Raw genomic sequence first — 12,061 nt, 5'->3', positions numbered from 1 at the left:
GAAGATGGTGATGATGGTGGATAAAGATTATTGGCATTAAATAATTATCAATTCTACAATATTTTAATTGTCTAAAAACTTCCTGACAAAAAAGACTGCAGTTTTTTCCAATTATTTCGTCAATATAAACTGGAATATATTGTGTTGACGTCTATCTAGACTGGTGTTACTTTCACTGCCAAAACACGTAGCATTTCCAATTTTCTTACAATAATGAAATTGGTTCAATTTTAGACAATAATCTAAACATTTCTTACCACAGATAGTCAGGATGATACCGGCTTGTGGATATGTTGGTGACAATCCACTCGGAAAGCCGAACAGTGAAACGTTCGGAAAAAACTGGTCCGACATGGTCGCCACTTTCCGAAAATCTATTAAATGAGGAAAGCAGATGGACAATTAAACTATGAAAAGTAAAAGAGCAAACAAGGTCATCTTAGTAAATTGTTGTAGCTGGAAATATCACAATTTAAATATATTTTAGCAAGTTTAGCCTGGAAAATAATATAATTCAATTTAGCATGATTAAAGGATGTATAGTGACAAGTTAACAATTGACCATTTGCTGAATATTAGTATTCAAAATTGTTGTTCAATGGACCTTCATATGTAAATAAAAATTCAAACAGTAATACTTACTTAACAGTAAATTTGTACTCGGCTACAGACTACCCTACAGGAAATAAAGGAAGCCCGTTTTATAGCAAATGTACGCTACACGTCAGTCAAATTTCATCCAATCATTTAACGTCTTTCATGTCCTGCACTCTATAACCTGTACCTTCTTAAATAGCATTGTGATAGGGTTAATGTTAGTGTAATGGGAACAGTCTTGTCAAATACAGCTAGAGATAAGTATAGGCTATAGGTACAAATCTAGGACCAGCCAGGGTTAGGATTAATGTCTGTTAAGCTTACTTGCTTTTATCGCTATATATTTACGATGATAGTGGGACCATTTTAAGCGTACGGGGCAGTTTACATCTTAGAAGTTCAAATATAGCGTTATAGGCAGCCATTATTCATGATATGAGACGTTTGCCGTGATTGGTGGAACCGAGGTCGCAACAAGCAGCGATAGCCATCGTCTCTATAGCGCGCCGGATTTATATTTCGGGCATCGTGCGTTTTCCGAAAGACTGACAGGACTGGTGAGCCAACCACTTACCTAGTAAGTGCCAGCAGTCTCCGGAACGGGGACACTCTGGTGCCCTATGTCCCCATACCACTTACAATTTCAAATAGTTCCCAAGTAAATTTCATAATAAAAATAAATAGTGAGATTTAGACCCAGTCATACACGGGTTAGTTATCAACTAAGAATCAGGACTGTGTTACCTCGGTCCGTAGTTAGTACATGGGTGACGTTAGAGCCTAGGCACGTGTATATTACAGCGAATATAGTGTTAGTTAAGTGAGGATTTACATAGATAATAGCCAAGAGGCAAGCTCATGGTTTGTCACGTGATGCTGTGGGATGTAAAGTCTTACGTGTATTGTCATTAGTTGGATTATATTAGGGGTGTGGGAGCGGTGACAGCGCGTGATATGAACGGGTGCCGCGATCTGAGCGTGGCAAGTAGTTTAGGCAATCCCCAGACTTAGAGGATACGATTGGTTTTACCTTAAATTTCCCAGCTGCTCAACTTAGATTTAGATGGTATTAATCTCAAATTATATACAACATGTATATATTGTAGTCGTATTGTTACTGCACTCTGACGGCACGTGTAGGGACCACAGAACCAAATCAAAAATAGATTGTGGGTTATCCCCGTTTGGGCAGAAGATTTAATAGGAAGGTGAATGCATCGGGGCCTACTAATGGGATATTTGGGTGAGAGAAGTTTCCAAAGTTTTATATGTTGGCTGGGCAATACATGTAGATGTAAAATATATAGAAAAAAAGGTTTTTTTTTGTCTAGCCTTTTTTTGTCAGGAGGAGTTAATTAAGTGTGTATTTTGTTGTAAATTTAGATGAATGCTTGGTGCTGAGTTCAATACAAGATGGTGGTCCCCATATAAAAGATTCAAATTGGTAAAAAGTTTTAATCATTTTTTTTTTTTACAGATTTCCGCGATGACATTCTCCAAAATTATGGCTGGTAGACCAGTGTTGAAAATTCCACTTAAGCAGTACAGTAGTAAACGTTAACATTACCGTCTATGATGAATCACTTGGTTCCGTAGTTCCTTTAGGCATTAGTTATGTCCCGGATATTTCCTTGGAGCTTTATGAAGGGAAAGTTGGTAGACATCATACAAACAAATTCACTGTAGGAAATCTATGAACCAAACAAGAAAGAATTAGTTTTACAGATGTTTTCTAGATATGTTAGTTTACCTCAAAAGCCCCTTACCTTTTGTTACGGAACTTCTACCTTTATTAAAATAAATTATCAAATTTCTTTCAATCTTCTGGTTGTACTTTTCAATTTGTCCAGCCTGGATTGTAAACGAACATGGTAGTGGGGGAGTAACGAGGAAAATAAGAGTAGCCAAATAGAAGGTCGGCATGTCGGGGAAAGTGGGTACATTCTGTGATTAATCAACATGTGCTTTATGCGTTAAAAGACATTAATTACAAATACTGAAATACATATAAAGAGTTCCCTCTACACTTGATAAGGGCTTCAGTTTTATATTTTTTATTTCTTTTTTCCCCATTATTTATTTCTTTGTTGGTCCTGTTGATATAATTAGCAATACAAATAAGAAATAGTTGTCAATATCATAGTGACGAAAAGATATTCGCTTTTTCGAACTGTAAACAGAATAGGTTTTTTTTGTGTGTTTCATTGACTTGGCTTATGGCCTATTAAATGTGCATTGGGTACTGATCAAAATTCTGGTAATGAGTCTGAAAGGATCGGCACTGTTGTTGCATGTATGGGAGTAAACACTACATTTGATATTTGTTTTCTTTAAGTCAACTTATCTCTAATTACTTAGCATGGTGTTGTTTAGTGTAGCTGCGCGCAGTAAAAATGTTTACTCTACTAGAGCGTTGTTCGGTGTAGCTGCGCGCAGTCAAATGTTGTTTACCCAATTATAGTGCTGTTAAGTGTAGCTGCGCGTACTTTATCGTTGTTTACCCTACTCTAGAGATGTTTAATACGTTAATCTCGTTTTGTTTTGTTCCTATAAAATTTAATGATGACTGATGTTAATTTGTCATGTTATATTAACCTTGGTCTATTTAAGATCTTGGGTCTATGATCATATGTATACACTTGATCTGTGATAACCCACTGACCTACGGTTGGTGTTATATATTAGGCGTGTACTAATTATTACGTTTAGATTTCATGTTTACAGATGTGATGTCAGCCATTCACCCTCACCTAATTTAAAATAATTATGATAATAAAAGAGCTCTGTGCATTAATTTGGTCCGATAATAATCTGCTGTAGTCATGTTTCTGGTAAATGCTATTAGTTTTCTCAATTTTTTATATAAACAAATAAAAGCCTTGTGAATATTGGCAAAATTAAGTAAAACAAACACAGCATTATAATAATTGTGTTTTCTTAAAAATGTTAAAAGTTCAGGACCACCAGGTGGTTAAGAAATATTAATGATGATCTGTTGGACAATATAGAAGTAAAGAACTGTTTTGATTTTTATTTTGTTTTGGATCAATAGCTTATGAAATGGAATTGTCTAGGCGTGAAGTTGTATTTGATGAGATAACTATTTTTGAATAAGATGTGTTACCTCTTTTGTAATTGGTATAGACCTGAAAAAAATAAAACCATATTGTAATTGATGAACTGTTCTCCTTGTTATATGTTAAAAAATATCCAATGTAATAAGTGATGAGACACGCGTCAACTGAAATGTCAAAAATGTTGTTCTGTCAAAGATGCTATAGGACCTCAAGGGTAAGTACTACAAGGAAAGTTACAAATAAGTATTTTGTATTCTGTAGTGTACGTTTATAACAAATATTAACAGAAGCGTGATCGGTGGTTTTGAATGAGTTCACTTTTGTCAACAGCGACGAATGAGTGAGTGATAGGTGAAGGTATCTCTCCCATGATCTTTTTCCCTTCCTGTGATGCAGCTAGGTGGTTGGGGACATCAAGTCTTCTGTCAATGGCAGCTTGCAATAGCAATGCAACATAGCCTGAAACATAAAATCAGGATATCAGCTAAAGATCAGAAAAAAATCTTTCCAAGAATCATTTAAATAAAATTACAATGTTATTTTTTCTGTCCAGAGACTTTTTATCGGTGATATCGATGCAGTACACTAAACACTCTGACCTAAGTTTTTATTATTTATTCAAAGTTATTAGAATTGAAATTATTGAATAAAAGTTATATTTAACTCTACACTTTGCATTATTAATGTAGATGTGTTTGTTATTGGCATTACACACAGACTTCAAATATTTTCTTTATTATAAACCACATTCTTAAATTTTAGACCATGTAAAAAAAAAAATTATGAATCCATTATCCAAAACAAAAGTTTTCAACTTACCATATGTAGGTGGAGTCTTGCATGGTTTGACGACGACTTCACTTCCTTTCTTTGCCTTTGGAAATGATAGCTGCCATTTCTGTTATCCATCTTTGGTCACTGCCTTGGCGTTGTTGCTGTTCTCGTTGTAATGCATGGCTGCAAGGTACAATCTAAAAAAAAAAAAGGGGGGGGGGGGGGGGGGGGGGGGATTAAAAGATTTAAAAACAAAACAACAGTGTTAATTTAAATTTCACTTTACAAGTTCACATTTTGCTTGGCCATAAAGTTTGGTATTAGTGTAATTGAATAGTAAACAGGGACAATAGTTACATTAAAAAATACGTCCATTTCATCCTCGACTTTACATTTATTTGTTAACCATAAAAGCTAGTATTATCATTTCAATAAATGTATCTTTGTAAGTATTGTCAGTGTGTGAATTAGGTAGAACAGATTGAAAAACATACCTGGCGAGCATTGATGTGTAGAAGTAGTGGTTGCTCTTAGAGGCGAAGTGATTCACAATATTGTGGTACACTTCTAGTCCATATGTTTGATGGACAGGAGAGAGCTTCCCAATGTCCTTCATCAGGTATGGACTCTGAACAACTGCTGTCAACATCTTGTGAGGTCTGGATCCTGAAATTAGTGAGAAACAATATCCATAAACTTAACAGTACACTGTTTTTGTTTTAGAACTTTTTCTCTAATTCACCTAAAATATGCATTACATGTGTACATTTAAGTACAGCAGGTGAAAACTTGATGAGCTTACAGTAATACTGAAACACGACACATTTTGGGTTTACAAAATATGGCAAATTGCAGCTTCTTACCTTTTTTCTAGCCAATCTCTATCAGTGGGACCATGTTGGCAATGTGGGTGTAGAGTTAGCCGAAGGTCTGGTGCCAAGTGAAAGGAATACACAAACCCAGAGATAAATTTTCAAGTAACAATTTATATACAAATATTCAACATAAGTAAAGTACTATAATATCAGGAATTCCATCCCTAATGATTTACTTCCACACGCCAGATAGGAAAAATAACAATACTGGCTGCTGTGGCCACTAAGTATTTCAATGATACAATATGACTAGAGCAAACATACACAACGTCTTTTACCACATATTACAAAATTACCAGTATGATAAACTATTGACTAGCCTGCGTATAACCTTACCATGAATACTTTTCATGAATTAATATTAGAATTCTATTCAATTTACCCTAGAATGTCACATAATTCAACTCAATTCCGTGTCCGTAGAATAAAGGGTTGTAATTAGTTCCAGTACACAGTTCAAATACACAGTTCAGTTCAGAACATCACATATTGGAAGCCACTGTATTGGTTACCGCATTCCAGCAAGATGAGAGAGTCTCGGTGCGTGAACCCCAGGTGTATCGCCGTCTACGTTGGAGTGCCGCATAGATATATGAGCCGTAGAGGGATGGTCCGTGTGGTCAGCTGTACGACGTACACTCAAACTGCCACAGTATACAGGTCGTTCGCCCATGAAGATGCCTAGAGCTGATACTGGCCTAAGTCATGCCCCGCTGTCCTGGTCAGGTCCCCATCCTCACGTTCACCCCATCACTCTGCCTCCACGGAGCCTGCCAGACCAAACTTATTGTTACTTTCTCTTTACAACAGACTATGTTTACATTTTACAGGAAGCTTCCGGTGACACCGGAAGTGAAACGTGACCTACGTGACCTTACGTTTTATCTTTCCCTTACAAAATACAAAATATAAGTATATTATTCACTGACAGTGAAATATTACCTACTACTGGTCTTCCTTTAACATTTTGTCAACAATTTAATATGATATTGTTACTGTACAACATTGTGAAGTGCTAATACTGCTTACAAACATGTGCTCGAGCGCCCAGCTCGAGTCTCGTCTCACTTACAAGAAATAGCCAATTATTACCCAGAGTGACCTTCATGTTTATCAGCAACATGGTTCACCAGGGAGCTCGACTTAGCCCTCTTTAGGTCGCAGTCATCGCCTGAAGACATGGCAGTCCATTACATATGGTTGCTGGCTGACTTGATCCAAGGTCGAATAACCTCTCCTCCTTTCTTTTTAGCACATCCTTCAAGCTTCTTTGTAACACCTATCTATATAACGAGCATCATTAGTTATCTGTAGTCAACTTTATTGAATATAGATAAACATGACCTGGCTACAGATGAATGTATTGAAATATAACATAATTGTATCTGTTCTTATTGTGTATTAATTAAAGTGAAATTTAATTACAACAAAAACTATTCAGCAAATTGAAATGTCTCGGATATGTGATTAAAGCCAAGACAAGTATAGGCTTACCTACAGTAAGTCACATACCAGTAGTGAAATATCAGTGACAAGAAACTAGTATTGGATGTATAAAGCCAAGACGAGATAACGTATTTGGTTCATACACAGTGCAAAATTAAATGAACTAAAAGTTATCTGGGCAAAACTTGGGGACTAATTATAAAAAGCTAATTATATACCAGGTAATGACTCATATCATCAGTTATCTCAGTTATCAACCGAATATGTATAAGTCCCAAGTTTCCTCTGACCTTTGCACCAAACTTAGACTTCCTGTCCTATAATAACTGTAACTGTCACTATCTTTCAAAATGTCAAATTATGATGTTAGGAATAGAGGAAACTCTGGCTATATATGGTATATTTTTTATGATGCATATCTGCACCATGTCAAAATGGCATTTTCATGCCATAACCTATGTTGTATATATACCTTTGGCAACATGCCACACATCAAAGTAATGGTCAGTGTTAGGATGTTGTTCCCTCATGAACTTCTTTACCATCACATGTCTGTCAGTGACCAAAGTTTTGAGACTGATGTCATTCTCCTACAGGTGGCTAATTGACCGTTTGAGGCCTTCAAGCTCCATGTGAGTTGATCCCTTCACTTCATTACTCTGAATAAAAGAATTACAGTAAATTAATTAAACATACACGTATAAATAAACTTTACTTGATAATGAACATGTACTGCTGGCCTCTGAAGTTTTACACATCATATAGTTGGCATTTCAGTCTTTCATTATATACATATGTATATATCATATATGATGGGCAGAAAGGCTTAGCTGCAAAGTCTTTTTTTTCATTATTATATATATATAGGTTTAATATGTTCTGTACAGGAGATGAAGTTTATACTTTCATTCGATTTATATATATCAATTCATCATTATTATGATTATTCAAATATTAAACTTTTTTTTTATAACCTCAAATTCAACATTACATATATATAAAAAAGTTATAAATTCAAATTACTTTCTACATGTTAATATTTGGATGAAGTAAATACTTACTTGTACCAGTTGTACATCCAGGACTTCATTCGTCTGAAGGTCCATGAGGGAATACGACCCATACTTTGCGGAGTAACCTGGGGAGTCGCATCGGCAGTCTCCTCCTAAAGTTAAACTTTGACCTACACGTTTCTCCAGCATCTCAGCCTGAGTTGTCTCCACTACATTAATTGTTGCTGGTACCAAGTATGCAGACTGAATGGTCATGAAAGTCCTCCTGGAGAACATTTGTAGGTTGATATGATTAAAAATTTGCACTGTTTTTGAAAAGCTTGCCCCACTAAAAAACACAGCAGATGACACAAGTAGGTTACTCCATGGCATAGAATTGTGGCATGTCTGAATTTCCATTCAAACACATGACCTTGAGAAGAAACCGAGGCCACACACACCATTGTCCCTTTAGCAAACTTGACAACATTTTCACAATGTCCTCCACATGTTCTACACACAGACAAAACCTTGTTAAGGGCAGATTCTGAAACAAGGAACTGTTTTTCAGATGAAATGTCATTGTCACTTGCCAGTTTATAATTCATGTCCATATCATCCTCCACATCATCATCATCATCACCATCATCATCTTCACTGTCGATATCAGAATCATACTCACTGCCATCAATACTTGTAGTACAATGTTCACTCGAAATGTCATCCCAATCCATGTTGTCATCTGAACTGTCATCATCTGAATGACTTACAGTATCATTTCTGAGTGGAGGAGCTGCAATGAGGGAGCACTGGATACCACGACTCACTTGGGAATTGCTCAATTGTGGACGTACCTGGATCCTCCTTGTCCGTTGAGCCGGTTTTCTGTCTATAGATACTTGCACACTCTTAGTTACCGTCATCGGTTTCTCAAAACTTGCTGTATCTGTCGCACAGTCCTGTCTGTTCATCGTACACAGATCCTCCATAATGCCATGATCATCATTTGTGTCGATCAAATCCAAATTAATGTTCTCCTTTTCGGATATCTTTCTTGTGTGATCTTCTAAAGCTCCCACCAAGACCTATCATGATCAGAGACAATTGAAATGAATTATTGTTCAGACACAGTTTGTCACAGTTACACTTAAAAATAAGAAGAAACATGTAAGTCACTGCATGTTGTAGTTATAAATGTAGTGTACTGATCAAAAATAATACACGTCATGTCATTTCATGAAATTGAATTGATGAGTTGTATAATGAAAACCATTTAGTTTTGATTTATGTAAAATATTACAATCATTGGAGCAAGACTATATTATTGACTAACAGAACACTATATATCTCAAATAATCACATGACTATCGCCAGATGATGACGAAGTTTTAAAACAAACTTTAATTTGCTTTTAAAATCATTACTACAAAATGTGTAATCTACTTAATTTGATTGGTTGTGCCCTAATTAGTAACTGTTGTATAAATGATAACCTCTGTTAAATTAGTACCATGATTTATGAAAAGCAGCAAGGACATCAAATATTGTTTTATTATATTTGAAAAGGAACTAATAACAAGGTGATTGGGGGAGGGGTCTTGCGGTTCCAGCGACAATTATATATATACAGACACAGAACAATTAAAATTAGAAGGGAAGGGGGCACTTCAGATTTTTATTTTTTTATTTTATTTTTTTTTTAATATCACAAAATACAATTATCTTTATATTACTTACTTCTGCTTTCCGGCGTTTCGCAAAAGCACCATGGGCTGGCGATGAGAATGCTTTCTCGGCATCACGTACATGTACGTCTGGAACAGCACTGTCTTTCAGTTTAGCTCTTCTGGTAAATTCCATTCCTAGGTTCATAATTTTTTCTGGATGATAGTCAAACATGTCCATGGAAAAATGTTCACTGCATAGCGTGTGATGAACTGAGGCAGAACAATCTGCCCGTCTACAAAAATGTTCCCATCTTTTCCTCCGGGATGCATCCTTCGGGAATTTGAAAAATGAAATCCCACTGCCCTTCTTCAGACGATTAGAACAGCCAATAGCAGCACAAAATACCATATTTGATATTGCTAAGTCCACTCATTTAAGAATATAGCTGTGTACACAGTACAGTCGTCCACTAAATCTCACAAACAGCGCATACAAACTCGTCACTCTCCAGCGATCAGGTATGTAAACATTGCAGCATGACATTTACCCGCGGACTATAATTGCGTCACTTCCGGTTTATTGGTCAGAAAATATGCATAATCAGAAGGTCAGGAAATTTGACCTGGATATCGTCGGCATACCCGTTATCTCGGTCGCATTGAACCCGGAGAGATATTTTATTACGCAAATAAAGGTATGCCCTGCCTATAATCAATTTATCATTTTTGACTGCACAAATCCTTTAAAACCAACTCACGTGTTTATAAGGGGAACGCCTAAAGCATTAGTCTCGCATGCCTTTGATTGCGTAGTTTACGTATCAAAAATAACAAACTGCAACGCTATTAAAGTACCTTTATTTCAACATACTTGAACGTGCTAAAATGAACTTTGTTTCTCATAGTTTAACCTGAGTTCGTGAAATTGCCCGTACTTTACCGTTGTTTACCTTAGCATAGCGTTGCTCGGTGTAGCTGCGCGCAGTCAAATGTTGTTTACCCAATTATAGTGTTGTTCAGTGTAGCTGCGCATAAATCAACGTTGTTTACTCTACTGTAGCGTTGTTTAATACGTTAATCTCGTTTTGGTTTTTGTCCCCATTATAAATATTTAGAAATTGAAGCGGTTTAGCTAAAATATACTCGTATTTCAATCTTATTTAGATATATGTTACTGGACACCGTGAAGTTTTCTTTTATATTTACATATATTTGAATATTGATGATAGTGTAACCTTCCTTCAGTTACTTCAACGTAGTTTAACTTGTTAATACCGTGGTTCTTTATGAGTGTCTTAAACTACGTTATCTAAGACATGAGTGACCACAGCATAATAAATATTGTAGATATTATGTCTGTATTGCAACACAACACTATTTCAATAATGATTTTCATGGTCCTTTGGGTTCTTTGGGTCCTCTGGGTCCTTTGGGTCCTGTGTCTCCTGTGGGACCAGCGGGGTCAGTAGGTCCACTTGGTCCACTAGGTCCTGTTGGACCCGAATGCCCACTTTGTCCGGTAGGTCCTGCGGGACCAGTTTTTCCTGTAGGTCCGGAGGAACCGCGATCTCCTTTTGGTCCCGTAGGCCCTGTGGGACCAGTTTCTCCTATAGGTCCGGTATTACCATTTGGTCCCACAGGGCCTGTGAAACCTGTTCGTCCTGTAGGACCTGTGAAGCCTGTTATTCCAGCTGTTCCCGGTGGACCTTCGAAAATATTAGTTTTGATGACTATCCATGCAAATGCTGAAATATATAATAATCAATTATTAAACCATTGAGAGATCGATATTGTGGTATAACATTATTAGGTGGACGAATATATAAACTAATTGCTTTTTATATTCCATTTATTCATTACATATGAACAAATACTTCGAGTATTGACTTATATCAGTATTTTCTAAAATTGAACATCAGACAATAATTTTTAAATCAACAAAGGATTTGTTCTCTTTACAGAGTACAAATAAACAACATTTTAACAGATAAGTCCACCTAATCAGCATGTCAAAACTAGAATAGTTTGCCATTTTAGAGTTGTCGATATATTTGATATGTAAATAAGTTGTTTTATTTAAGGGTTCGTATAGTACCATTTTTTTTCTTTTAAAAAAACATTGGGTTTATATGTTATATATCGACCAACACTTGATGATCCCTGGTCCATTTAAAAAAGGGGATAGCTTGACGATTGGTGAATATATGTTTATTACAATAGTACCATTTACTGGAAGTAGTATTTTGTATTTGTAGATATATACGTTAAAGTGTTCTTTTAGATCTCCCTTAATCTACCTACTTTATGTCTTTCCTTTCTGCTCTACATAACTTCCTCTGTCCTCCTTCTATAACTGATTAGTTGCTGGTTAGAAATTTTTACTTGTTCTGAATCCTTGTGTATGAATCGTTTGTTATGAAATGGTAATGTGACAAAAAAATAATTAAAAACTAAAGTGAATGTCCATAAACTTTAAAAACAACTTGTAATGCCTTGTTACTCAGGTTGGTAATAATATTTTGAAAGTGATGACATTTCCCGTAAGAAACTACCTCTGAACCTTTAAAATCAACTAGAAATATCTAGAAACACAACTTGGTAGTGATTTTCTATTATTGAAGACGCATGCATTG

The 12,061-nt window shown here is 35.9% G+C and overlaps 1 protein-coding gene and 1 long non-coding RNA gene across 2 annotated transcripts; both read right to left on the bottom strand.

The window, feature by feature from the left end:
• Window positions 1-263: 263 nt before the first annotated feature.
• Window positions 264-5,103, bottom strand: LOC117341234. Its single transcript, XR_004535590.1, has 5 exons — window positions 4,943-5,103; window positions 4,494-4,645; window positions 2,165-4,133; window positions 643-676; window positions 264-374 (listed from the first exon to the last, which is right to left on the bottom strand). It is a non-coding gene; the product is annotated as an uncharacterized LOC117341234 (long non-coding RNA).
• A 311-nt stretch (window positions 5,104-5,414) lies between these two features.
• On the bottom strand, window positions 5,415-9,674 carry LOC117341233. Its single transcript, XM_033903088.1, has 4 exons — window positions 9,499-9,674; window positions 7,831-8,846; window positions 7,242-7,428; window positions 5,415-6,606 (listed from the first exon to the last, which is right to left on the bottom strand). The coding sequence occupies exons 1-2, from the start codon at window positions 9,664-9,666 to the stop codon at window positions 8,034-8,036; spliced, it is 981 nt and encodes a 326-aa protein (XP_033758979.1). The 5' UTR covers window positions 9,667-9,674; the 3' UTR covers window positions 5,415-6,606; window positions 7,242-7,428; window positions 7,831-8,033.
• Between the last annotated feature and the right edge of the window lie 2,387 nt (window positions 9,675-12,061).

Source organism: Pecten maximus, chromosome 13 (assembly GCF_902652985.1).
Source record: "Pecten maximus chromosome 13, xPecMax1.1, whole genome shotgun sequence".
Lineage (NCBI taxonomy): Eukaryota > Metazoa > Mollusca > Bivalvia > Pectinida > Pectinidae > Pecten > Pecten maximus.
The sequence above is the reverse complement of the archived record's forward strand: the minus strand, read 5'-3'. Positions and strand labels throughout refer to the sequence as shown.